This window comes from Culex pipiens, chromosome 3 (assembly GCF_016801865.2).
Source record: "Culex pipiens pallens isolate TS chromosome 3, TS_CPP_V2, whole genome shotgun sequence".
In the NCBI taxonomy this organism is placed as follows: domain Eukaryota; kingdom Metazoa; phylum Arthropoda; class Insecta; order Diptera; family Culicidae; genus Culex; species Culex pipiens.
In genome coordinates, this window is record NC_068939.1 from 97,352,360 (window position 1) to 97,378,946 (window position 26,587).

Here is a 26,587-nt window from a genome sequence, read left to right on the forward strand (position 1 = left end):
ACGTAACGCAGTAGGGGGGGAGGGGGGGTGGTCGGAGGCCGTGTTACGCTCCATACAAAATTTTTGAAATTTGTATGGAAATTTTGTTACGAGGGGGGGGGGGAGGGGGTCTAAAAGTCCGATTTTTCGCGTTACGTAATAAAAGAACGCTCCCTAAAAGCATTTTTTGAAACAACATTTATGGTACGTTCGTTTGAACAGCCAGTGCGGCACTGAGTGCCACACTCGTCGGTGCCAGTTTTGGTTCAAACGAACATTCTTTTTCAGTGTGCATGGAACTCGCATGAAACTGACAAAATATCGAGTGCGGCTTTATAGAGTTTCAGTTCCAAGATGGCGGCGAAACTCGTGCGGAACTAGCGCGAGTTTCTTCAAACAAACACTTTGACAGCTCTGAGTGCGGCACTCAGTGCGGAACTAGCCATCAAACGAACGTACCATATTAACGAACGTTATAGATCAGCGCGTTGCGAGCATCGAGCAGTTTTTGGACCGAGGGGTGATTCCGGTCATTAAATCGTTCTAGCCTGACCTGCACTAGACCACTTTGCCTGCTGCTGGTGACTCATTTGCAATCTGTCAAAGTGTTGTTTTTGTGTTTTGTTGTTGTAAAAATTTCGTCTTGTGAGTCACTTGGCTGCGAAATACGATTTTACCTTCTAAAATTTAATTAATATTGTTTTTTTGTGGTTCGCGTTAGTGTAAAACTCTTGGCAAACATGTTTTCCAGTGGACCTAACTATACTAAGCTGAAAACAAACCTGCGACTGGCGGTTAACCGTTTGAAGCTGCTGGAAAAGAAGAAAACAGAGTTGGCTCAAAAGGCTCGGAAGGAAATTGCGGATTATTTAATTGCTGGAAAACCGGAACGGGCAAAGATCCGGGTAGAACATATTATTCGTGAGGATTACCTCGTCGAGGCGATGGAAATCGTGGAGATGTACTGCGATTTGATCCTGGCCCGGTTCGGGCTGGTCACTCAGATGAAGGAAATTGACGAAGGAATCGAGGAAGCGGTCAGCAGCATAATCTGGGTCGCCCCAAGGTTGCAGGCGGACGTTTCGGAGCTGAAAATTTGCTCGGATATTTTTACGGCCAAGTACGGTAAGCCGTACGCGGAGCAGGTTCGCGCGGCAATTCCACCGCACAAGGTGTCGGACAAGCTGATGCATAAACTGGCCATTCAGGCGCCGCCGCGGCTGTTGGTGGAGAAGTACTTGATTGAAATTGCCAAGATTTTCAACGTGGAATACGAGCCTGATCCGCTGATCATGAAGGACGACAAACCAAGCCCGGGAAACAGCATACTGATTGACCTGTCCGATCGGAACAATCTGGACGGTGGAAGCGGGGGAGGTTCCTCTTCTGGGGGAGGTGGCGGTGGGGGTGCTCCGGCGCCTCCCGGATTTATTGGATATCCGCAGCCACCGGCGCTGCCTCAAATGCCGCAAATTCCGCCGTCGGCTCCGTTTAGCTATCCGGTAGGTTTGCTGTTTGCTGACTAAAGTACAGTACAGATTGTTGATTAAACTATTCCATTTTAGGGACCAAGCGGTCAAAACTTTGGCTCTGCTTCGGCGCCGCCGTTCAACTATAACATCCCACCGAATCCGTCCGGACCGCCGGCTGATGAGGAGAAGGATTTGAACATCAACGCAAACTTTTTGAACCAGGAAAAGCACTCCGCGGGAGAATCCGGACCGCCGCCGTCGTACGCCTCGCTCAGCCCGGACGATAACATGCAGGTACGATTCACTGTTTTTTACAGTTTTGATGTTTGTTATCCTTTTGTAACCCCAACTCTCTCACTTTTGCCTTGTTTCACTTCCTACTAACTTTTGGTTTTTGGATTTTTGTGAGTACACTATCGTATGAAAATGACCCAAGTCAACCAAAGTTAATGTAAGCCCAAAGCACCAACTCAAAGCCCATTCGTTAAAAACACTATTCTTTCATCTCGCAGAATTCGACCAAACCCAAACCGCAGCCCCGGTCGAAGATTTCCCCGGAGATGAACTTCCCGATACTGCCGAACGTGCCCGCGGACCTGCCGGATGTTCCCAACGATAGCACGCCAACCAGTGGTGCGGCAGGAGCCCGAAACGACAACGACGAGATTGATTTTGACGAGCTGTCCAGACGGTTCGAGGAGTTGAAAAAGCGAAAGTGAAGAGTTGCTCAACTTTATCGAGGGCAGATATATTCGAAATTTTCATATATTTTAAGGCTTGGAAATGAAATACCGTTTACTTTGAAGATTATTTTGATTTATTCACTGAGCATGTGTCGTTCTATGTTTATTACGAAAGGATAATAAAGTATAATATTACCAATAAAGAATCATTACTCGTCTTCAATCTCTTTAGTTTGGAACAACCGGTTGATCAGGTTGAGGAATGCGACGTGGCGGACGGACAAAGACCTTTTTGCACCGCAGACATTTGGCGTGATCGATTCCGGCGAAGCCGCAGTTCGGACAAACCGAGAGGAAGCCTTCGACTAGCTTCGGATGCGGATGCATTCTGGAGTCGTTTGTCTAATTATTAAGAAAGAAGCTCTGTTTGGTGTAATTACCTGCAATTCACTTTTAATTCCGTAAACAGTCAAAGAAAAATCCTTTCGACTTCTGACCTCGACTTGCTTTCAGTCGATTTTGGCGCCAAATTAGAAAATTCTCCGTGAGAAATGTAGCGCCACTGCTTGTCGAATCGTCATAGCAATCAGACCCACATCAGCCCAAAATTTCGCACTGGGATTTTCATCCGCCATTTTAAATTTGGCAGCTTACGCCTCATCGACCAAGCACGCACACGCTCAACCAAAAACAACTCATTTAAATATAAAGAGAAAAACACGTATACAAAATGTTTGTTGAATATAATCAACGCCGATTTTGCGTTGAAACAAACCTTAGGGCTTTTGTTAATTTGATTTGGTTAACCGTGGTGGATTTTCTTGAAATAATTCGAACTGTCAAAAATCCACCAAAGCATCTACCACATTGATCGCACAAAAATCTGTGGTAGAAAAGTATCCACCGGTAGATGCTTTGTTGGATTTTTGACAGTTCGAATTATTTCAAGAAAATCCACCGCGGTTAACCAAATCAAATTAACAAAAGCCCTCTTGATTTTCTCTATGGAGCATTTCCATTCGAGCAGTTTTTGCTTTTTTCTACAATGTATTCCTGTCATTTCTACCCAAGCTAGGGACCCTAAATAGACGAAATCGACGGTAACATTTCAAAAGGCATCATGTACATTTTGACACTTTCTGGGTTATTGTATATTTTGAAAGTACTTCTAATAAGCTACCTCTCCACCAAAAACGAGCAAAAGTTACTTCAGTAGAGTCTGTTTAATCATGATTTTAAATAAAGTAACATAAACAAAATCTCTGCCATCAGCAGTCCCTGTTTATATAGCCCTGTCAACCTGTCAAACAAAAGGCTACAAAAACCTCGTGACGAAAAAAAAGCAACATGAACAAAGCGCCATGTACATTCGGCGAAGAAAAACGAATCATAACTAAGCGTCCCCCTCAATGACAGCAGGGTGATATAGACGTTGTTGATTTCAAAAGAAGTTATGTTTGTTTTTCTCAAATATAATCACGGAAATAATGTTTTATTGAATACAGATGATCAAGTATCAATAGAAGCAACGTTTTTCATCGTTTGTTATCATTAAAACATCTTATTTTGCTTTTATATTAAAATGGGGATTGAAAATGGATGCTCAACATTCAAATGCGTTTTTCTCAAAACGCATGGTTTGTAAATGATGCTTTTTGAAATGTTGGTGTCGAAATATTAAAAAAAGGTGCTTTGCTATTTAATATGCAATAATTTTGTCAAATTTGATTGAAATGAAGTCGCAAAACTCGAATTTGATGTTAAAAACAAGAAAATGAAAAAAAAAATGATTTGATTATCCGAAGTCCCTCACAAACCTTCGGATAATCGAAATACGGATACATTTAACCCCCGGCGGTTGGTCACTTTTTCGTTTGACACTTTTTTAGTTTGTAGTTGGTCAAAGTCAAACGAAAAAGTGACGAACTGTCACTTTTTACACGGCGCTCACGCGCACTATCAAAACAAACGTTTCATAGTGTGTGTGAACTCCGTATAAAAGGGGTGTCAAACTAAAAAGTGACCCCGTTCGTTTGACAACAGTTGGTGTCAAACCATCGGGGTTTGAGTGTAATCGAAACTTCGGATAATCGAAGCTTCGGGTAATTGAGTCTGGACCTAGGTCTGGACTGTATTAAAAAAAATCTCGAAAATAAAAAATATACATAGATTTTTGGGAAATTGAGATTTTGTGAAAAAAGTTAACTAAAAAATCGGCTTCCGTGAACCTACTTTTGTTTAATACTCCTCAACAATACCTACAACTTTGGCGAAGACACCAAATCGATCAGAAAACTCATTCAAAAGTTGCAGATTTTCTAGGGCCCCGACAAAGTTTGAGCCAAATCAAAAAATACAAAAAAAAAATGGATGGAATCTGCCGATTTCGTAGAAAATTGCTCATGTAAAACAATAGTAATTAATTAAAAGGTTTGTTTTCGTATTTTTTTTCGAGTTTTTTAATTTCATCCGGACAAACCAAAATTGGTATTGAAGTGTATAAGTACCTGAAAATTCGAATGAAAAGTACAAAAATTAAAACTTTCATTTGGTAATTTCTTTTAAGCGTGTTCCCACTAAAGCTCCTGCTCAGTCAACTCAATTCGAATTATGAAACAGAATTCAATTCGAATCGGACACGAATTCCGTTTCAGAATTTGAATTGAGTTGGCTGGGTGTCATCTGTCATGTATGTGTCACCGCTGCTGTCACTCTGCTCCAACCCCGACACATCCATGCATGAATGGCGGTTCGCTTGAGCCTCCGCTCCGCCTCACCCTCAGTGGTCCCACTCTTGAACGGCAGTGGTCCCACTGACTAAACCATCTGACGTCATCAACTTATGAGGTTATGTGCAACTTTTGAATGACCTCTTTACATGTGTGTGAGTGTGGGTTTGTTTTGCAATCGTTTTAATCGAATTAACGAGTTTTGACGTCGTGTGCATCACGTTTAATGAATTAAGCTGGCGATGAAATTTAATTGCATATTCGTTTATCGATCGGCCATCGCCACGATAAACGCCCAAATCCGGTTTCCTTCCTGCGCTTTATCTTCATCCCCCTTCCAGTGACGTCACCGTGTGAGCCAACCTCGCGCTGTCAGTTTACTGCGCTGTCACCGAAATTCCAGAAGATGGCGGTCGTGCACAGACATCAAACGGAAGCCTGCTGCGACGACCACGACGAACGCAAAGAAAAAGCAACACTTTTACGCTTTTGAATTCCGACGACGACGGACGGTGCCTCGCGTCAAGTCCGAATTTTGTCCCCGTCGGAGGTCGCGCTCCGCATCGAAAGTGGTTCCAGTGCGTCGGGGGTGGAAGTGCGCACACGGTGCGGGTAGAATTTGCGCGAATCGCGACCGATTTGGGCGTGAAAAGTGCCGTTGAAAGTTCCGACATTTTGCATGGCATTTTTTCGCTTTTTCTTTTGAGAGGAGAAGAGGGAGAGTTGAGTGTGTGCGTGCAGCGGGTGGGTTGTGAATGAAGCCTTGCGTCACTGTGTGAGTGCGGGCCTCGAGGCAGAGAGGGTGGAATGACAGACGGAGAAGCAGCAGCAGCAGGAACAAAGCTGTCTTGGATCGAAGAAAAGTGACGCGCTTTGACAGCTAAGAGAAGAGTGTGATCAGACAGCAAAGTGGTGGATTTTTTTTTATTTTCAATTTTTAATGAACGCAAAGTGAAAGTTTTAGCGATTTAAGGATCGATTTGGTAAAGTGTAACGTGAGGAGTAGATTTGGATAAGTTTGGAAAAGTTTCGGTGGGTGTGAGGGAAGAAAATTGATTGCGTCAAGTGAGACCCAAAATGGTTTAAGTAAAAACAAGAAGAAAAGTGAAATTTAGGGCACGATGGCTTACTACCAGATAGTGCCGACGGATGAGCTGAAGAATCTGTACCCGCAGCTCAACATTGAGAATGGTGGGATTCAGCTGGTGATGGGCGACGACGTCCAGTTTGGTTCCCAGCAGGTCATTTTGTCCCAGGACCAGTCGGAGTTGTTGCTGAACGATAACAATCAGCAGTTGCAGCAGATCGTGTATCAATCTCCGCAGGCTCAATCGTCTCAGCAGCAACAACAGCCCCAGCAGCAGCAGCAGGAAACGCATTACTTGATCCAGCAGGACGATGGCGCCCTCACGGATGCGTTTGGGCAGCCAGCTCAGCCGCAGCATATTTACTACTCGGAAGTTCCGAACGATGGCTCGCAGATGATTCAGACGAACCTGGTCCACGAGCAACCTCAGGCAACGACGCTGCATACGATGCAAACTGCTTCCGAGCAGCTCCAACAGCAGCAGCAGCAACAACAGCAACAGCACCAACAGGTACTGCAGGTTGTTCACGGTGTGCCACGTCCTGGCCAGCAAATCATCCTAAGACAGCATCCTCAGGAGCCGCCAAAAGCTCAGCCGCAGCAACAAATCACAATCCAGCAACCGCAGCAACACATTCTAACCCATCAACAACCTACGCAGGTCATTTTGCAGCATCAACCTGGCCATCAGATTGTCCACAGACCACCCCAACAGCAGCACCAACAACCCCAGCAGCATCAAATCATCTACGAACATGTCCAACCTCAGGGTCACACCCTGCAGCAAAACATCCAGCTTGCTCCTCAGCTGGTCCATCAACCTTCCCCCCATCAACAACAACAACAACAACAAGTCCAGCAAATGCAACCCCAGCAGCAAACTCAGCGGGTCACAATACAAAAACCTCCCCAACAATACGTTCAACACCAAATCCAACACTCCCAGCCGCAGCAGCAGGTAATCCAACAGACGACCCAGCAAATGATGCAGCAGCAGCAGCCCGTGGGCGGAAATCGACCGTGTCTAATCATTACCAAACCTCAGAATCCGCAGGTTCCACAAACGACGGTCACCGTCACCCCCCAACAACAAATGCCACAAAATCCCGCGAACGTGGCCCGCATTCGCAACTATCGGCCGCGAGCGCCCAAAACCCCGGCCAGTCCACGCGCTCGACCCGTCGTTCCGGTGACCTCGGTCGCCCCCGGCCAAGTCCAAATTCGCCCCCCGCGACCGCAACTCACCAAAGTTGTTCAAGGCCCGGTCATCCGGCAACCGACGACCGTCGTTCAACAACCCCAACAGCAACAGCAGCAGATGCTTGGCCAACCACAAAACGTCGCCACACCCCGAACCAACATCATTTTAACCAGCACCGGGCAAAAGATCGTCACCCTGACGAATCGTCCCCCGCAGCTCGTCCCCGCCACGTACAACGCCGCCAAGGCGCAAACCCAGCGACGCGTCCTAACCGCTACAACCAGCACTCAACCACCACAGCTGGCCCCGGTTTCCCAACCGGCGCAACCTCAACCAACCCAACAACAGCAGCAACAAGTCCCTGTTGAACAGGTCGCTCCCGCGGGCACCACCGCCGCGTCCCAGAAACCCCCCGGCTACTCGAACGATCTCGAAGACCTCGAGGACAGCATCCAGGCGGCGGTCGTCGCCAAAGCGCCTCCTTCGGCCACCCAACCGGGCTCCGCCCCCGCACAGCAACAACAACAACAGCTGGATCAGCAAACCTACCAGCCGGCGACCTCTCAACCGATGCAGCAACCGCCCCAAATGCACCAACAAACAGTCCCCCAGCAAGCCCCCCCACCACCACCCCCTCAACAACAACAAATCCAACAACCAACCCCCCAGCAGCAGTTCGACGACTCGTCCAGCATCATCCAGCTCGGCAACGGCCAAACCATGACCGCGGCCCAGTTCCGCTCGTTCCAGGAGAAGCAACAACTCCGCCAGCAGGAAAACTTCCGCGGCGGGTTCGCCCAGCGTGGCCGTGGCAACGCGACGCCCCGCGGAATGGTCATCCGCAAAACGGTTCCCATGAACCGCCAGCAGCAGCAACTCGTCCTCCAACAGCAGCAGCAGCAACAGAACGCCCAAATGCAAATCTCCCAGCAGCATCACCTGCTCCAGCAGCAGCAGCAGCAGCAGCAAATGGTTCAGCAACAGGCGGCGGCGCCACCACCGCCGACTCCGCCCGAGCCGGAACCGCGCGAAAGTGCGAAAATGTTGGTCATTCTGCAGAGTGGCGAGCAGCGGCTCATCACGTTTACGCTGCCGAAAGAGAGCTGCACGGTGCAGGAGTTGCTGGAGCAGGTCGGAGTGCAGTTTTCGCCGGACAGTAACATTCAGTGCATCTCGAACCCGGGCGGGGACATTGATTATATCGTGACGGTTGGCGTGACGATGAAGGAAACCAACGAGTATCTGAAGGCGGCGGAGAACACGATCAAGAATCAGCAGCAGCAACAGCAGCAGCAGCAGCAACAGCAGCAGTTGCAACAGCAGCAGCAGCAACATGTGGTGAGTAGAATTTTAGAGTCCATTTTAACATTGGAAGTTAACGCACCTTTGTATTTTCTTCTTCTGCAGATGCAACAGCAAATGCTCCAACAACAGCAGCAGCAACAACAACAACACCAAATGCATCAACCTCCAATCCATCACCAACCCCAAATGGGCATTCCCCAGCCGCCGCCCCAGCAACAGCAGCCTCCCCACCAGCAGCAACTCCAGCAAACACCGGTTCACCTTCAGCAGCAGTCCCGCTTCAATGACTCGTTCCGGGCCAGCATGGCCGGCACTCCGTCGGGACCATCGACCACTCCGATGCACATGCAAACGCCCCAACAGCAGCAGCAGCAACAACTTCAGCAGCAGCAGCTCTCGGTGGCCGGAGAAACGCCCAAAGGGGTCGCGGCCGATGCGGGCGATTCCAAGAAGGAACCACCGCCAAAGCTCATCAAGGGCTTCCTCGCGGTTTGCTCCAACTGTGGCCTCACCGGGTACGACCACGCCAAGTGCCAGCGCTGTAAAAAAGTCTTCGCGGGCCCACCGCGCCGTATTCCGGAGCCGGACAAACCGATGGTTTCGCCCCATCCGCCACCGCTCGTGCCGACGGCGTCCTCAACGCCCATGCACAAGGTCACGACGACGGTTGGCCCCGCCAGTGGTGGCGTCGATCCGGCCAAGGTCGGTGGCGTCTCGCTGCAGAAGAAACTGTCCCAATCGTCGCTGGGCAGCATGCTGTCGGTGCGGGGATCGGGCCGGGGTGGTGCCGCTGGGCGGGGTGGCCGCGGGCGGGGTCGGGGTGCGTCGTCCAAGTACCAGGAGCTGGAACCGGTCGTGTTTACGCTGAGCAGCGATGACGAGGATCACGACGGTGGCGACAAGACGAAGAATGGCAGCAAGGTCGCGAACGAAAGTGGAGTCGCAAAGGTGGGTTTTGAGAGATGAAATGCGGGTGTGTCGGACTACTAATTTCGTTTTATGTTACAGGTTGCAACTGCCACCGTCGAGAAACGAGAACCGCTCAAGTGCGAGCCGATCATCGAGGACTCGGATGAAGTTGTGGGTGAGTTGCAATACGTTTTCTTTTTCGAATTCCTCTTTCTTTCTACTTGATGACCATGACACGGGTTCGTACCTAATAGTCTTAAAAATCGAACTTAAATATGAAGCCTGTGTTTGGGATCCTTTAACATCGCTTCGGACCTGCAACGGCTTAAACATTTAGGATCTTACTTTACTTAATCAGCAACAGGTCTATCGACCCAACGCTGAACTAATCGAAGATTTCAGGATGCCCGACAACTGCGCTCAACAGCGGTCCTTTCGAGACGCTCGTAGAAAGCTTCTTTATCGTGATCGGGCTTGTTCTTCTTCTAATCCCCAATGAGTACGAAACCGACTCCGTACATCGCCTTTTCGCCGTCACTGCACAGTGGTCCAGATCGCAAAATTAAGGGGAAAATGGATTTTCCGAATAACTGTGCAGTTTTGGCGTTTTTTTGGCGCTTTACATCTCATACCCTTAATGTCGTGACGGCCATACAAGGGCGTCTGTGTGATGTGTCCCTACACCCGTTACAAATTTCCGTTGCTTTGGGGATGGGATGGGAAACTTCTTTTGATTTAAGTACTGGTACTTGTAACACAAAAATTCGTACAAAAAAAATATATGTACGTGGGTGTACAGATTACTGAACATAAGATGACGAACTGTTTGATCAAGCGAACACCTGTGAACTGGACCAAGCTGCCGGCGGGTATGAGAATTATTCATTCATTCAACTGTGCAGTTTTGGCGCTTTGGAGTCTTCAGAAGAGTAAAAAATTAGGGTGTTTCACAATTAATGCAAGTCTAACTTTTCAAGAATATTTTTGGGATTTTTTTGTTTGCTACACACCAATTTTTGATTACTGAATTCTGTTAAATTTACTGAAACCAGCACTACTGAAATTTTCAGTAAATGAAAACTTTCTGAAATTTCAGCCAACTTTGACAGCTCTACACAGATTTTAACTGAAATTCAACGAAAAACTAACTGAAAATTTTAGTAGTGCAATTTGCAGTAAATATTAACTGAAAACGAACATCAGAATTTGCTGCAACTTTGACACCAACATTTTATCTCCCAATCTACGCCTTCTACTACCAAATTAAGAGAAAGCTCTGAGCAAACCTTCAAAAATCAGTTTTTAACGTAGCAATTCAGGGTTAATTTCAAAGAGTAAAGTGATGTTCGTGGCACTTTTAAAGCTCTAAAAAACAAACATTTAATTTTTTGACAGGCCAATTGGGACTTGAGTGGTAGAAACAAAAAAAATGTGGATTTAAAATTTAAATATCTCAAAAAAGCGCAGGCCAAATTTTGAGCGTCAAGTTGCATTCGATAGGACCATCCACAAACCACGTGGACATTTTTTTTTTGGAAATCTCCCCATCGTGGACAATTTCCATACAAAACGTTGCTTAATCCACCTTTAGGTGGGTGGTGCCTTCCTTACATTCATAAAGTTAATACACTACAGAGTCTCAAAAAAGAGTATAAATAAGACTTTTTTTTATCAAAATATCTGAGATCCGGCCTAAAAAAGTGTATAAAAACACTTAAGTGCGTATAACTTTTGATAGGGTTGTCGGATCTTCAATCTTTTGAACTCGTTGGAAAGGTCTTTTGATTACCTATACAAAGATAGGTCGCATGGTGGATCCGGACAACGTTTTCATCAAAATATTTGAGATCCGGCCTCCAAAAAGTGCATAAATAACACTTAAGTGCTTATAACTTTTGATAGGATTTTCAGATCTTCAACATTTTGGGCTCGTTTGAAAGGTCTTTTAAATACCTTTTTAAAAATGTGTAGCATGACGGGTTTCCTTACAAAACCACCCTTTTTACAATCTTCCGGACTTTATTCGAAATTGTTTTTTTAGCATAATTTTTGAAGTACTTTACTAAGCTTCATCATATTAACTAGGGTCTTGTGGGACCCCAAGACGGATCGAATGAGACCAACACGGTTGAAATCGGTTCAGCCAATCCGGAGATAATCGTGTGCATATTTTTCGGTGCACGGACTCACATCCAGACACACGCACAGACATTTGTTCAGAATTTGATTCTGAGTCGATAGGTATACGTGAAGGTTGGTCTATGAGGTCTAATAAAGAAGTTCATTTTTCGAGTGATTTTATAGCCTTTCCTCATTGAGGTGAGGAAGGCAAAAACGTTTCTTAATCCACCATTAGGCGGTTGGTGCCTTCCTCACATTTACACAGTAATTCAACTCTTAAGTTGTCCTAATCCAATTTTCCAATTAAATCTAATTTTTCTAAATTACTGTTTGTGTGTTTTAACTATGTTTTGCATATAAATTTGAGATGATTACAAGTATTAAGTAAATTTTTCCACATTTAACAAATATAATACCAAAATATTAAAAGGTTTTCAATATATCAAAATACACTAAACTAAAAAAGAAATAGATTCAATTTCCTTGAAATAACATAAATTACGTTTGATTCTGCCTGACCGTTGGTTTAAAATAAATTGCGCTTTTAAAATACTCACTAAATTTCCGTAGAACATTATGTACTCGATGGAACTAAATGCTGATCCCCAAGTTCGAGTCCGAGATTAAATCTGGAGGTTTTTTTTTGAAAAGGTCCTATATACCACATTTTATTTTTTTGCTTTTTGGGTGTTTTTGAATACCCCTGACTCAATGCTTGAAAAAGGATCTATCACTTAACGATACTGCTCGCTATTTGATAGAACTTTCTGTCAGCGATCATTTCCCCAAACGATATTTGATTGCTGACACACAACGCCTATCATGACCGTCATTGCTTGGCGACGGTCGATGAACGTAAACACGAAGACGAAACGAACGAAAAATGAGCCCGAACGAGATAACGTGCTCTTTCTCTTTCTCTCGTTTTTGTCTCTCTCTTCCTAGTGTATGCTGCGTAGTGACAGAAATCATATGATTGCTATCATTGGAGAGATGATCGGAATCTCGGTAGAATGTCAAACGACCGCTCTCTAGGCGATTTTTCTCCTGGAGGGAAGTCAACGATTGTGTGAGTGACTTTGCGTAGCACTCATTCCTTCGTGTGTGAAACGAACGAAAGCAGAATGTAAAAATCAAGTTGTCGTGGTGAAGACGATTGGAGTGCTCTGTCAGCTATCACAAACAAAGTCGAAATTTCGCAAGCCCTGCCCCTGACTCAAGGCGGTTCTAAAAACACCCGAAAAGCAAAAATTGAAAATTTGGTTTATTGGACCCTCAAAAAAAAAAAAACTCCAGAAATGTAAATCTTTTTTAAGGGCAAAAAATAAACTAAAAAAAAATGTAAATTATGACCGATGCACATACGACCTTTTCAAATGCTAGCGTTCTTTTATTACGTAACGCAAAATTTGGGATTTTCAGTGAGGGAGGCCAAAAATATTTTTTGTATGGAGCGTAAACAATCACCATATGCACTGATTCTTTATAAATATTTTCAAAAGCCTACAAAATAAATATATATTAAAATGTGTCTTAAATGTAACGTTAAAATTGTGAAAATGTGTTTTAAGGTTACTTTACACTTAAATTACACTGAACGCTAGAGCCCTTAAATATAATCAAAAAATAAGGGAGCAAAAAATAGTTGTAAAATCCAGAGTAAAATTTTCAATAATTATTCTTCCCCAATGGACAGATTGTTTCTACATTTTTAAGGCCGTTGCAAATATTTGTTTGAAGTTTTTGTCCCTCGACTCTGGCCAAAGTGGGGGAAATAAAAAATGTTAAACTTTTAATTACAAGCCATGGGAGGGACCATCCATAAACCACGTGGAAACTTTTCAGGAATGTTAAACGCCGGAAAATGCATTTCAAATTGTTTTCGGATTGTTAAACTTTAGTTTCCTATAAAATTTTGAAGTTTTTTGAATTATTTTTGGCCTTTTGATTTTATTGAACTGATTTTGGAGGGGGAGCAACATAAACTTTGCAAAATATTTGCAACGGCCTAAGCGTTTATTTTGTTCATTTCGTTTCAACAGATGTCTTTTTCAAGTTTAAAATTATAATAAGAACATATGAAAATTAAAAGATTTTTTTTTAAATAAACTTGAAAGTTGAAACATTTGGCAATTTTTAAACAGCAGCATAACTGGGCCTAGAAAGCCTTGTACCCCTAACTACCCACTAAAACTTTGAACGCCCTTGGTCGGCCTTCGTCAGACTGTTTTCTTTAACTATCAGACTGACCGGAGCGTTACATTTCTCAGAGGGTCAAAACTTCAAAACAATTTCAGAAACACACAAAAAAAAACAAAAAAAAAAATTGGATCATTTTGAGAAAAAAGCTGCTAATATGAAGATAGGGGTGGGGCAGTTTTTTTTTATCACGAACCAAAAAAAAACTCCAAAATATTCCTTCAACAGTAAAAAATAATTTCAGCAACTAGTTTTCAGCGTGCACACTTTACATTTTTCATTTGCGCAAAACAAGCCCCTCGTTTCGTGAGCCAAACCTGATTTTGACGTTTCGCTTTGCTCGCGTCATCCCTTTTTGGCCGTTGTTGAATCGATTTTTGCCCAAAACGACAACGACAAACGAATGCCATCACACTCACACCAACGCCCCGGATCAGACAGATGCATGCCTTCTTTTTCTTCATTCCCTCCTTCGTTTGTCACCTTTTCTCGGGTTGCCGACATTCGAGCCACATTTTGTAAATTTCGGGTGTGGAAAATTCGGGTTTTCGGCGTGCAATTTACGCGAAAGTTGGTGTAATTTGGCCGGGAATCGGTTAGCGGGAAGTGGTGACGGAGTGGGGTTTAGTCGTGGACCGGATTCGTTTCGGGTTGGTGTGACCGCCCAGGTGGCTTCTCGCGTTTTTTTTTTGGGTGTTTTCTACGTTTGGGTTGCTGCGTCCGTGTTAAGGTTCCGCCGTCTAGTTGGCCAAAATGGGAGATCGAGGTAGGCCGTGGGAGTGTGCGGTAGCAGTCTGGTCTGGGGATGGTTTCCCGGAAGAATCGAAGACGTTTTTCTAATGTGGTATTTTTTTTTGGTTCTCTTCCACAGAAATTGTGCGGTACGACGTGACCGACATTAAGACGATGCCGGACGGTTTGATTACGAATCTGGAGTGCCGGAACATCCGGATCGGGACGCTGAAGTACGAGTCGCCGGATAAGGTAGGTGGCCGTTGAAAATTTTTGATAATTAGAAAAATGGAGTATTGTGCTTATTTTTTACCTGTTTGTGAAACAGGTACTAAAAGAGAGAAGAGGAAAACGTTTGACATCTGCGATGGATCGATAAGTTCACAGAATGATGGCACACATAACCTTGCTTTTTTCATAACGTTCCGGAGTAAACAAAATCTGTGCGAATGAAAATTGTGGAGGATGGGGAAAAATTGGGATTGGATGTTAGAATTTGTTATTGCAACATAATATGCATTTTTGAAGGCCAGCACAACGCAAAAATGATTGTTGTGAGAAAATGATTGTAAGGAAAACAAATGAAACATTCTTAGCTTAGGTTTTCTTAAAAACAAAACGCACGCAGCTTAAGAGGCAGTATTTGTAAATTCTGCTCGGTTTGTTCTAGAGGTCGTATCGAGGTGCTCCGATTTGGATGAAACTTTCAGGGTTTGTTTGTCTATACATGAGATGAACTCATGCCAAATATGAGCCCTCTACGACAAAGGGAAGTGGGTTAAAACGGGCATTGAAGTTTGAGGTCCAAAACACATGAAAAATCTTAAAATTGCTCGCATTTCCGTAAAACTTCATCGATTCCAGTTCTCTTAGATGCATTCGAATGGTCTTTTGAAGCCCTTCAAAATGTGCTATAGACATCCAGGATTGGTTTGACTTTTTCTCATAGCTTTTGCAAATTACTGTTAAAAATTGATTTTTTTAAAACCTTAATAACTTTTTGCAACAGCCTCCAACACCCATACTCCCATAGGTCAAAAGTTAGGGAATTTCATGGACTATAAGCCTACGGTAATAACTTTTTGGCCAATCGCAGTTTTTCTCATAGTTTTTCGATTTTTCTAGATCAAACATTTTACAACGGTGATTTTTGCCCTGTAGGCCAAGAAGACGGCACTTTTTGATCTCAATTTTGTCATATTCGGAATCCGCGGACAATTTCACGTAAGTTAGAAGTATTGGAGTTATAATTTTGATTTAAAAAATAATTAAATAAAACATTTTTGAAAAAAGAAATAGATCTTATTTACCCTATGATCAATACGTCAAATGCTGTATCAAGTAGGCGAAAACTTGTTTTACCCCTAATCCGACAAAATGCTAAATAATATTTAATTAATTCTAAATGGCTTTTTGCCTTCCTCACATTACTGAGGAAAGGCTATAAAATCACTCGAAAAATGAACTTCCTAATTCAACCTCGTAGACCTACCTTCACGTATACCTATCGACTCAGAATCAAATTCTGAGCAAATGTCTGTGCGTGTGTATGTCTGTAAGTCCGTGCACCGAAAAAAATGCACTCGATTATCTCCGGACTGGCTGAACCGATTTGGGCCGTTCTGGTCTCATTCGATCCGTCTTAGGGTCCCACAAGACCTATATTAACTATTATGAAGTTTTGTTAAGTATTTCAAAAGTTATGCTAAAAAAACGATTCTGGCTAAAGTTTGAAAGATTGTAAAAAGGGTGGTTTTTGTAAGAAAACCCGTCTGATCATACATTTTTAGAAAGGTATTTGAAAGACCTTTCTAATGAGCCCAAAACATTGAAGATCTGATAACCCTATCAAAAGTTATGAGCACTTTAGTGTCATTTGTACACATTTTAGAGGCCGGATCTCAAATATGTTGATGAAAAAGTTGTTCGGATCTATCCGGAGATCTGGCTCCCGGGATTTTGTTGATTTGAAACTCCCGGGAAAAATGAACAGATATATTTTTTTACTGCCTTAAGGCTTAAAAAACTTTAAAGTAATATAACTATTGAAAGTGAACAATTTTCATGAAACAGCCCCGTAGGTGTTGTTCTAATATTACGTCCAATGATTTTTGGGATTCTATACCCCATACTCCATGTAAATATGTTGCAAGAAGTAAAATTTAGATAAAATTTGTTGGTTTGACATTCTTACTACAGAAACAAATATGTACATAATTGTGAGGAAGGCACCAACCACCATCGGTGGATTAAGTAACGTTTTTTCAATCAAATTCAAAATTCCAAAACCTCAATCTAATGTAAAATTTTCTGAGGATTCCGAATATGTCAAAATTGAGACCAAAAAGTGCCGCTATGGATGCCTACAGGGCAAAAACTAACGTTGTAAAATGTTTGTTCTAGAAAAATCGTAAAACTATGAGAAAAACTGCGATTGGCCAAAAAGTTAATACCATAGGCTTATAGTCCATGAAATTCCCTAACTTTTGACCTATGGGAGTATGGGTGTTGGAGGCTGTTGCAAAAAGTTATTAAGGTTTTAAAAAAATCAATTTTTAACAGTAATTTGCAAAAGCTATGAGAAAAGTCAAACCAATCCTGGATGTCTATAGCACATTTTGAAGGGCTTCAAAAGACCATTCGAATGCATCTAAGAGAACTGGAATCGATGAAGTTTTACGGAAATGCGAGCAATTTTAAGATTTTTCATGTGTTTTGGACCTCAAACTTCAATGCCCGTTTTACCCCACTTCCCTTTGTCGTAGAAGGCTCATATTTGGCATGAGTTCATCTCATGTATAGACAAACAAATCCTGAAAGTTTCATCCAAATCGGAGCACCTCGATACGACCTGTTTCACATCGGTGAAAAACTCGCTCTTAATATCTAAACACCCTTAGCCCCCCCCCCCAAATAGAAAATTTCTCAATATTTGAAATGAAAACAGTATTTTGGGGTTTTTCTGTATCGTTTAATTCGAAAACAATCAAATATCAATACAAATCAATATATTACAATTCATTATAAAAAAAAAATCTTCGCCAAGTCTTCAATCGTCTGCATCGGTCATCATGCTGCTTCGCCGTCGTCCTCATCGTCCAGTCGGCCTATTTAAAGTAGAGCACTAAATTAGTTACAGTTGTTTATACTGATAACGAAATTCACTTTCATTACCTTGTAATTTACTCAATAATCTTCTCGACATCAAATATCATGGTCAGTATCATCATCGTCATCGTCGCCATCCTCAACAGTTCAATCTGTAATTAAAAATAAAATCATGTTGTATTTTTGTTTATCTAAAAGTTACCAATTCCATTAATTACACTAAACATCTCCAGTCCAATTAACGCATCAACATCGGTAACAAAGAAATCGCATCGGGAAACAAGAAACGCCAACCTGCAATTAAATAACAACAACAAAAACAAGTTAAACAATAACAAGCAAACCCAGAGCAATGCAGCACATCGAGCCAGTAAACAAATATTTCAAACACATTGCCGGTTTGGAATACTTCAATCGAAGCAACCATGGCAATGTGTTTGTACTTGAATTTTGACAGACGTAGCACCAAAAATATTTTGTGTCAGATTTGGAATTTAGAGGTGGCTCCGGAACCACTTCCGGAGGAATGTCAACCGAAACGGAGTACGAACATTGTCCGGGATCATCTAGAATTTGGGGAGAATTAGTTTCTAAATTTAGATTTGTATGTTCCGAAAGTGGTTCCGAAAAATCTGAAAGAGAGATTTCAATTTTACATGAATTTAGGTCAGCGGGCGGTTCCACGGTAGAAACCACCGCCGCTGTTGGAATCGAAAGCGTATTTGAGTCGCCGTCGGTCTTCGGTGGCTCCGATGCCGGATCCACCGATTTTTTGGAAATTTCCAAATCGTCATTAATCAAATTTTGCTCCTCTATCGGTGGATCCGGCATTGGAACCACCTCCTCGAATGTCGTCGTCACAACCTGTAAAGAAAAATTTTCATCTGCAGGCGGTTCCGAGACGGAATCCGCCGCAGTCATGTCCAAACAATTATTTAATGAAATATTAATTACCGACGGCGATTCCAGAACCAAATCTGCCGGATTGTCGGAATATGCAAAAGAAACTTCATTCAAATTTGGTTCGACAACCGGCAGATCCGGTTCCGGAACCTCCGGCTTAGCATCGACCCGTCCGCTACTCGCAACCCGGTCGAGTTCCGTTCCCCCCGTCTGCATATCGTCGTCCCGAGTAGCCGTTGCCGCTCTACGCCCATTTCGGCGAGACATTTTCGCTCCCATCGCGATGATTCCTGAAACGAGAAAGAGAGAAAAATTCGAACCAAACATTTCATTAGGGCACAAAACCAAAAAGTAAACATTCGGGATTATTCCACTATTCCACTCCATAGTACACTCCCTACATGCCCTCCAAGAATCAGATTGATAGCAAACAATTTCCTATTGAAAAAATCAAAAAAAACAAAAGGGCACATAACAATGTTCACTCCAAACCAGAAAAAAAGTTCAATTGTGCCCTTTTCTTTTTCGTTAGTTTTTCGTGGTTAAGGAACTTTCTATGTTATAAAGTGAACTTTTCATAAATTCTTAACACTAATTCACTTCAAAACAAAGTTTGGTTAACGTTTCACCAAGGGTTTCTGCAGAAAAAAAACTTCGTCGAAATACAATATTGAATACGGCCCGCGGCTGCTGTTCAGTACACTTTTGAAGAATTTTAATGTTTCACATACCTTATCTGCTCCATTCGATCATAAAACTTCACCAATTATCAAAATTTCCACTGAATTCCTCATTATTTCTAACTAAACAAAAGGGCCCATAAACATCATTCAAAACAACAATCCGGTGACAGCGCTTTAGTGCCCTTTTAGTTCTCTTCGAAATTGCATTTAGAAAGGGCCCATTATGAACAGCAGTTGGAAAGCTAAAAGGGCCTAATAACGAGATTTTTTAAAATTATGAGTTTTATTGCGAAAATCAACATAAATTAAGAAGCAGTAAAGCAGAGTTGAGGATAATGGTGTGTTTTATCGAATCATCAGTAAAAATACCATCAGTCATGCTTATTTTTTAAATAGGAATTGAAACAAGTTGTCCATTTTTTGCAAGCGATTTTCTCGAATCGCGGTTTTTGCTTTTGTGCCCTAATGAAATGTTTGGCTCGAATTAGTAGCGTCCGTTCACTACAACCTCTCAAGCGGGTATGGCTGGTTAGGGGGTCTGCACTCGACCACTATAACTTTTCAGCCTGTTGATTTGTTGATTTCGGGTAACTATGGCTACCATGGTTACGGCCGGCCGTGGCGATCGTTGATTGGTTACTACGATCAGCGATTTTTTTCTGAGTTGACTGTCAAATGTAAAAAAAATGCTCTAAATTTTAATTGATTAACTGATTCGAATCTCGTTCATTCCCCTTCTAGGTGGCAATGTCCTCGCGGGGTGTCCGCATCATCGCGCCCAACGTGAAGCGTCCGGCCGAAAAGTGCATCCTCGATCTGCAGCTGCACGAGGTCGTCAAGGCGGTGGTCCACTTTTCCAAAGCCCTGAACGTGATCTTCCTGTACACGCTTCCGTCGTGTGGCTTCTACATCCGCGAGAGTCTCGAGATGGGCCTGCCGGACGATCCACGTGAGTGCCGGAACTTGGTTGTAGCGGGACATTGTGAACTTATTTTGGGTGGTTTGATTTCAGTGCCGTACTTTAATCCGGTCTGCCGGAAGGACGATGCCCACCGGAGGATTACGCTCGTGATGGATCGCGTCACGGAGGAGTCCAAGTCGATTCTGAAGAGCATCTTTTCGACGGAGCGAATTGAGGAGATTAGCGCGAGGGACGCGAACGAGCTGCTGGTGCGATCGTGCGGAACCGGAACCGTCGGAAGCAAGGGGACGGAGAACAGTTCAAACAAGTAAGGGATTTAGGCTGTGATTTTTTTTAGGGTGGAGGACTAATTTTGAGGGTTGTCTTTGCAGCACGACGACGAACGCCGCGACGGGTGACGTGACGGAGATAAGGAAGATTTTGATTTACCCCCAGGGCAAGGGCGGTATTTCGATCAACACCGAGGATTACATGTGCTTGGCGATCGATCAGTATCTGAACGATGTCATCATTGACTTTTATCTCAACTATCTGAAGCTGGAGCTGCTGAAGGCGGAAGAGCGGAGAAACATCCACATTTTCAGCACGTTCTTCTACAAGCGGCTGACGACGATCGGGACGAGACAGCGGGGCCAGGACAAGGACCAGAAGCTGACGGCGGCGCAGAAGCGCCACGCGCGCGTTGCCAGCTGGACCAAGAAGGAGAACATTTTCGAGAAAGACTTTGTCATCATTCCAATCAACGAGCAGTCCCACTGGTTCCTGGCGATCATCTGCTTCCCGGGGTTGGACATGCCGCTGACGATGAATAGCAACACGCCGACGCCGATCAAGCGCAAGAAGGCGGTGGCCGCGTCCAAGAGCAAGAGCAACATTACGCTGCAGATTGGCAACACCACGATCACGCCCGTGTCCAAGCGCGAAATGGACGCGATCAACCTCGGGGACGACGAGCTGAGCGAGCGGGACGAGGCGGAAGGTGACGACAGCGAGCTGGCCAGCGACACGGAGGAAACGGACGAGGAGCCGGCCAACGACGGCAAGCAGCAACCGGTGAAGCAGTGAGTTCTGGCAGATTGATGGCGAGTTGGGTGCGTTGAGACTAATTTGTTGTTCTTTCTCTCCACGCAGACCGATCATCCTGATCTTTGACTCGCTGACGGGTGCCTCCCGGAGTCGGGTCGTGGCCACCTTGCGCGACTACTTGACGTGCGAGTACAAGTGCAAGATGCCCACCAAACCGGCCAAGGTGTTCAACAAGAACAACATGCCCGGTCACTGCGTAAAAGTCCCACAGCAGAACAACTTTACCGACTGCGGGCTGTACTTGCTGCAGTACGTGGAGCACTTTTTCCTGGTACGTTACGGGTTTCGAAGATCCCGGGGGATGAAATTACTAATTTGTTTCTTTCCGCTTAGGACCCCATCAAAGACTACCGCATCCCGATCAAACTGCAGGACTGGTTCGACACGATCACGGTGACGAAAAAGCGCGAGGACATTTCCAACCTGCTCAAGGAACTCATCCGGAAGCACAATCCGGACGTGCTGCCCCTCCCGGACATTAAATTCCCCACGCTGAACGGTAATTTCAAGCTTGCTCAAAATCTTTCAAAAGCTAACTCTGATTCCCTCTTAGGCAAACTGATCATCGACCCCGAGGACAGCTTCAACGATGCCGAGTTTGAGGAGGAAGAGATGGAAGAGGAAGAGTACGTCCCGGAATCGTCGGCGGACGACGCGGCCAAAGCGACACCTGCAGCGGCATCGACGCCAGCGGCGACACCCGTCCAGAAGAAGACGATCAAGCTGAAGCGGTTCAACTCGGCCGGTTCGGCGAGTTTAGGTGGCACGCCGACGACGACGACGACGCCAATCAGCTCAGCCGCCGGACAGCAGCAGTCACTGCTGTCGGTGTCCCAGAAGCGCCCGCTGGACAGCAGCAACGGAAGCAACAAATCGAGCACAGACTGTAGTAGCATAAGGCCCAAGGCGCCCAAAATCAGTGATAGCCCTAATAAAGTAGTAACTACCCAGAACTAGAGAGCGTGCGTGCGACTGAATGACCGAGGAATTTACTAGAAATAATACTAATAATTAAAAAAAGCAGGAACTTCACTCTAGCGATGTAAGTACATGGCGAACAATTGTATGAAAGAGAGCGAGCGAGATTTGTTCCTAGCGACGCATGATCATTTGAAACTTTTCCTAACTGATAAGACCAGATTTTAAGGCGAAAATTTAGCAAACAACCGATTGACGAAAGGTTCGAGATTTTGGAGGTGGCGGCGCGCACACATTTTTGTGTGTGGCCGCGTGAGCTCGTGATGTATTGATGATCAGTGTCACCACCCCCTTTTTTTTAGTTAGCTAGATGTGTATTTTGGAACTAATTTTTATTTGCAAAATATAGAAAAAATACCAATTTCAAACTCAAACTCCTTTTATCTAACAGCTGATTGACTTGTTTACACCCCTCGAAATTCATTCAACCTTCTTTGCTCCCATGTATGCGTTCGCGCTGGAGCTTGTTTACACTGCACAGCTGATTTGTGTTTACATGCAAAACCTAACCTCGAACATAACCTGCAAAGTGTAGTTCCAACTGTTTCTCACAGAGGTCAGGTCAACGGGTTTTGTTGTTTTGAGGTTAGGTTGCCCATGTAAGGAATTGAATGGATCGGGCTCGTAATACCTGCTGTACATGGTTTGCATAGTCTTGAATAATACATGGAGCTCCACAACTTTCAATACATGGAATTTTGTTAGGTTATGTTGATAGGATTAGAAGATGCTAATAAACACTGTAAATATAACCACCCCAAAACAACAATATTATAATCTGTACGTTTGATTGCATATGAGCAAGGTGAAATAAAAATTTAATCATCGCAAAAAACTCGCCTTCCTTCATTCATCACCGAAATTCCTGCTCCACTTTTGCCCAATACATGCCAGTTCAACCCGCGTCCCCACGCACTGCTCCATGTATTCGACCGGCCTGCGTACCAAGTTGAGGTTATGTCAGCCTTTGCTCCGCTTCCGCATAGTACATGGCATGTGCGGTAACGATGACGTCACGAACCGCGCGGAGCAGCGTATTTAATTAAAGGCCTCCCTCGACCCTCCCACCCCTTCCTTCTTCCGATCGTCTTGTTTCGTGTTGCTCGGGCGATGGCTGTTTTCGGTTTCTGTTTTGGTTCTAACTTTGCGGGGCGGCGGGTCTGTTGAGGCTGTGTGTGCGTGTGGTTTGTATGGTTGTGTGCAGAATCGGCTCTGGTTGGGGTGGGGTGGGATGGTGCGTTGTAGAAGGGGTGAATGAAATCTTGTGGAGTAGGGTAGTGGGATCAGTTTTTGGCAGTTTGTTTCGCTGAAACATTAAAAATGCAAGCGGCATCCATGGCGGGTCTCGGTCTGAGTCACGGGCTGGGTATTAAAATTAAATCTACGAACAATTACTTTCTTTCACAGCGGGAACGTATCGGAAAGCTATTTTTCAAATATTTTGTGATAATCGGAAGAAGGTTTAACTCTGATAAGTTTCACTTAATTTTCTTTGCAATACACGGACTACCTTCCGAATTTAGTCAAAAGCTACAAAAATTACTTGTTGAAAACAAATTTTTGACACTTGAAAATCAACTCCCAAAAAATTCCGATCACTAATCGTAGTAACCAACCAAAATCTACCCCCGAAAAAACAACGATCACCACGGCCAGCCGTAACCATGGTAGCCATAGTTACCCGAAATCAACAAATCAACAGGCTGAAAAGTTATAGTGGTCGAGTGCAGACCCTCTGTCATACGACTGCTGAGACCTCCAACCCGCCATACCCGCTTGAGAGGTTGTAGTGAACGGACGCTACTAATTTTTCTCTCTTTCTCGTTTCAGGAATCATCGCGATGGGTGCGAAAATGTCTCGCAGAAACGGGCGTAGAGCGGCCACGGCTACTCGGGACGACGATATGCAGACGGGGGGAACGGAACTCGACCGGATTGCGAGTAGCGGACGGGTCGATGCTAAGCCGGAGGTTCCGGAACCGGATCTGCCGGTTGTCGAACCAAATTTGAATGAAATTTCTTTTGAAAATTACGACAATCCGGCAGATTTGGTTCTGGGATCGCCGTCGGTAATTAATATTTCATTAAATAACTGTTTGGACATGACTGCGGCGGATTCCGTCTCGGAACCGCCTGCAGATGGAAATTTTTCTTTACAGGTTGTGACGACGACATTCGAGGAGGTGGTTCCAATGCCGGATCCACCGATAGAGGAACAAAATTTGATTAATGACGATTTGGAAACTTCCGAAAAATCGGTGGATCCGGCATCGGAGCTACCGCAGACCGACGACGACGACTCAAATACGCTTTCGATTCCAACGGCGGAGGTGGTTTCCACCGTGGAACCGCCCGCTGACCCAAATTCATGTAAAATTGAAATCTCTCTTTCAGATTTTTCGGAACCACTTTCGGAACATACAAATCTAAATTTAGAAACTAATTCTCCCCAAATTCTAGATGATCCCGGACAATGTTCGTACTCCGTTTCGGTTGACATTCCTCCGGAAGTGGTTCCGGAGCCACCTAAAAAAAAAACCGGAGCCACCTCTAAATTCCAAATCTGACACAAAATATTTTTGGTGCTACGTCTGTCAAAATTCAAGTACAAACACATTGCCATGGTTGCTTCGATTGAAGTATTCCAAACCGGCAATGTGTTTGAAATATTTGTTTACTGGCTCGATGTGCTGCATTGCTCTGGGTTTGCTTGTTATTGTTTAACTTGTTTTTGTTGTTGTTATTTAATTGCAGGTTGGCGTTTCTTGTTTCCCGATGCGATTTCTTTGTTACCGATGTTGATGCGTTAATTGGACTGGATATGTTTAGTGTAATTAATGGAATTGGTAACTTTTAGATAAACAAAAATACAACATGATTTTATTTTTAATTACAGATTGACCTGTTGAGGATGGCGACGATGACGATGATGACGATGATGACGATGGTGATACTGACCATGATATTTGATGTTGAGGAGATCTAGTAATTGACAAGGTAATGTAAATTTCGTGAACAGTATAAACAACTGTAACTAATTTAGTGCTCTACTTTAAATAGGCCGACTGAACGATGAGGACGACGGCGAAGCAGCATGATGACCGTTGCAGACGATTGGAGACTTGGCGAAGATTATTTTTCTTAGAATGAATTGTAATTTATTGATTTGTATTGATATTTGAATTGTTTGAAGTAAATGATACAAAAAAAACCCAACAATTTTGTTTTCATTTCAAATATGAGAATGTTAACCATAAGCTGGGTTAAGGGTCTCTAGATTGTTTTCAGATTTTGGGCAAATTTTTAATTGATTGTACTTTATTTGTCTTCGTTATTTAAAACAAACTAGTTCTGTTGGATTCATTGCGCTCTTTGAATCTGTAAAAATGCTATTTTACCCATTTCAAAACCTCAATAATCACCCAATACATGGTGACATGGATTTTTCACAGATCTTCATAATAATTTTTATGAAAAACAATAGAATTTGATTAATGTTTTACTTTATCAAAAAAATATGAAGGTGTAAACTTGTGAACAATTCAAACAAACTAAATACAAAATCTCGGATGAAAAATTCTGTTTTTACGGTGACGATTCTCGAGATTTTCAATTTCCCGGAAATTGAGAGTGGAATTTGATCATCTCCCGGGAATTCCCGGGACCCGGGAGTTTTTTTGCTATGTCAATAGTGGCAATAGTATAAAAGGAAGAGTACCGTAAACTGGGGTGAATTAGGGACTGCAGTTTTAACCATGTTGGAGCACAATATTTTGACTTTTCTTGTTGGTTTCGGTTAGAACAGACTCAGACCAACAAAATGTGTACATCCGTTTCCAAATTTAAAAGCTTTAAGTGCTCTAAAAACTGCTGTCCCTATTCAGACTGTAGTCCCGATTCGCCCCAGATTACGGTAGTAATTTTGCTTCTTTTCAGTGAATTTAGTTACAATTAATTCATACTTATTCAATGAAAAATTGATTTCAGTATTTTGAGGAACAATATTTACATATTGATTTTTTCTGAATCTGCTAATACAAAATCTTTTATTAAGCTTTTTGAGACTTAAAATTGTGGTTTAAAATGTTAACGAATAAAAAGTTTCGCATGAACTTCTTATCTGATTTTTGTGAAGTAAAAAAAAAGCTTATATATAATTTCCCAGTATCTGGATTTTTGCAGTATGATAAAAAAGGACTCAAAATAACAATTTCAACTTGTTTTTTTTTTCATTTTTAAGACCAACTGTAAATATTTATTGAAGAATATTTTACAGATATCAGGAAAACCAGAATGTTCACAATTGGTGGTTCTTAACTTTACAAAGATTGCCAGAGTTTTTTTTTTCAAAATATGATTGAATATTAAGGTTGACGTGTAACACAAAATGAGGTATTGACATAAAAAAAAGAAATAACCTTGTTACAGCGAAATTATCTTAGGGAATTAAAAAAAAAAAACAGATTATGAGGATTGCTTTGCTCGAGAGA

The 26,587-nt window shown here is 43.4% G+C and overlaps 2 protein-coding genes and 2 long non-coding RNA genes across 6 annotated transcripts; 3 read left to right on the forward strand and 1 right to left on the reverse strand.

Moving 5' to 3' along the window:
* Window positions 1–595: 595 nt before the first annotated feature.
* LOC120429824 (IST1 homolog) lies at window positions 596–2,340 on the forward strand. 2 transcript variants are annotated; one of them, XM_039594884.2, is made up of 3 exons: window positions 596–1,481; window positions 1,545–1,745; window positions 2,000–2,340. In XM_039594884.2, exons 1-3 carry the CDS (start codon window positions 720–722, stop codon window positions 2,168–2,170), a joined length of 1,134 nt encoding a protein of 377 aa, XP_039450818.1. In that variant the 5' UTR covers window positions 596–719; the 3' UTR covers window positions 2,171–2,340. The 2 variants fall into 2 exon arrangements, with proteins under 2 accessions (XP_039450818.1, XP_039450817.1); XM_039594883.2 differs by having other exon boundaries at window positions 599–1,481; window positions 1,964–2,340.
* LOC128093312 (uncharacterized) lies at window positions 2,226–2,973 on the reverse strand. The gene is made up of 2 exons (XR_008212396.1): window positions 2,575–2,973; window positions 2,226–2,536 (listed from the first exon to the last, which is right to left on the reverse strand). It is a non-coding gene; the product is annotated as an uncharacterized LOC128093312 (long non-coding RNA).
* A 2,380-nt stretch (window positions 2,974–5,353) lies between these two features.
* Window positions 5,354–22,465, forward strand: LOC120429818 (uncharacterized). 2 transcript variants are annotated; one of them, XM_052709479.1, is made up of 10 exons: window positions 5,356–8,489; window positions 8,559–9,404; window positions 9,465–9,540; window positions 14,557–14,669; window positions 19,853–20,060; window positions 20,124–20,340; window positions 20,405–21,094; window positions 21,165–21,390; window positions 21,453–21,618; window positions 21,673–22,465. In XM_052709479.1, the coding sequence occupies exons 1-10, from the start codon at window positions 5,985–5,987 to the stop codon at window positions 22,074–22,076; spliced, it is 5,451 nt and encodes a 1,816-aa protein (XP_052565439.1). In that variant the 5' UTR covers window positions 5,356–5,984; the 3' UTR covers window positions 22,077–22,465. The 2 variants fall into 2 exon arrangements, with proteins under 2 accessions (XP_039450812.2, XP_052565439.1); XM_039594878.2 differs by having other exon boundaries at window positions 5,354–8,489; window positions 21,453–22,465.
* Window positions 22,466–24,645: 2,180 nt separating this feature from the next.
* On the forward strand, window positions 24,646–25,296 carry LOC120429826 (uncharacterized). The gene is made up of 3 exons (XR_005607491.2): window positions 24,646–24,927; window positions 24,994–25,094; window positions 25,158–25,296. It is a non-coding gene; the product is annotated as an uncharacterized LOC120429826 (long non-coding RNA).
* Window positions 25,297–26,587: the final 1,291 nt, after the last annotated feature.

Excerpts from the sequence above, each read along its gene's own strand:
- LOC120429824 (XM_039594883.2), top strand. The coding sequence starts at position 720 with ATGTTTTCCAGTGGACCTAACTATACTAAGCTGAAAACAAACCTGCGA. Across the intron at positions 1,482-1,544 it reads CGGCTCCGTTTAGCTATCCG|GGACCAAGCGGTCAAAACTT; the intron begins GTAGGTTTGCTG and ends ATTCCATTTTAG. Across the intron at positions 1,746-1,963 it reads GCCCGGACGATAACATGCAG|AATTCGACCAAACCCAAACC; the intron begins GTACGATTCACT and ends TTCATCTCGCAG.
- LOC120429818 (XM_039594878.2), top strand. The coding sequence starts at position 5,985 with ATGGCTTACTACCAGATAGTGCCGACGGATGAGCTGAAGAATCTGTAC. Across the intron at positions 14,670-19,852 it reads AGTACGAGTCGCCGGATAAG|GTGGCAATGTCCTCGCGGGG; the intron begins GTAGGTGGCCGT and ends TTCCCCTTCTAG. Across the intron at positions 21,095-21,164 it reads AAGCAGCAACCGGTGAAGCA|ACCGATCATCCTGATCTTTG; the intron begins GTGAGTTCTGGC and ends CTCTCCACGCAG.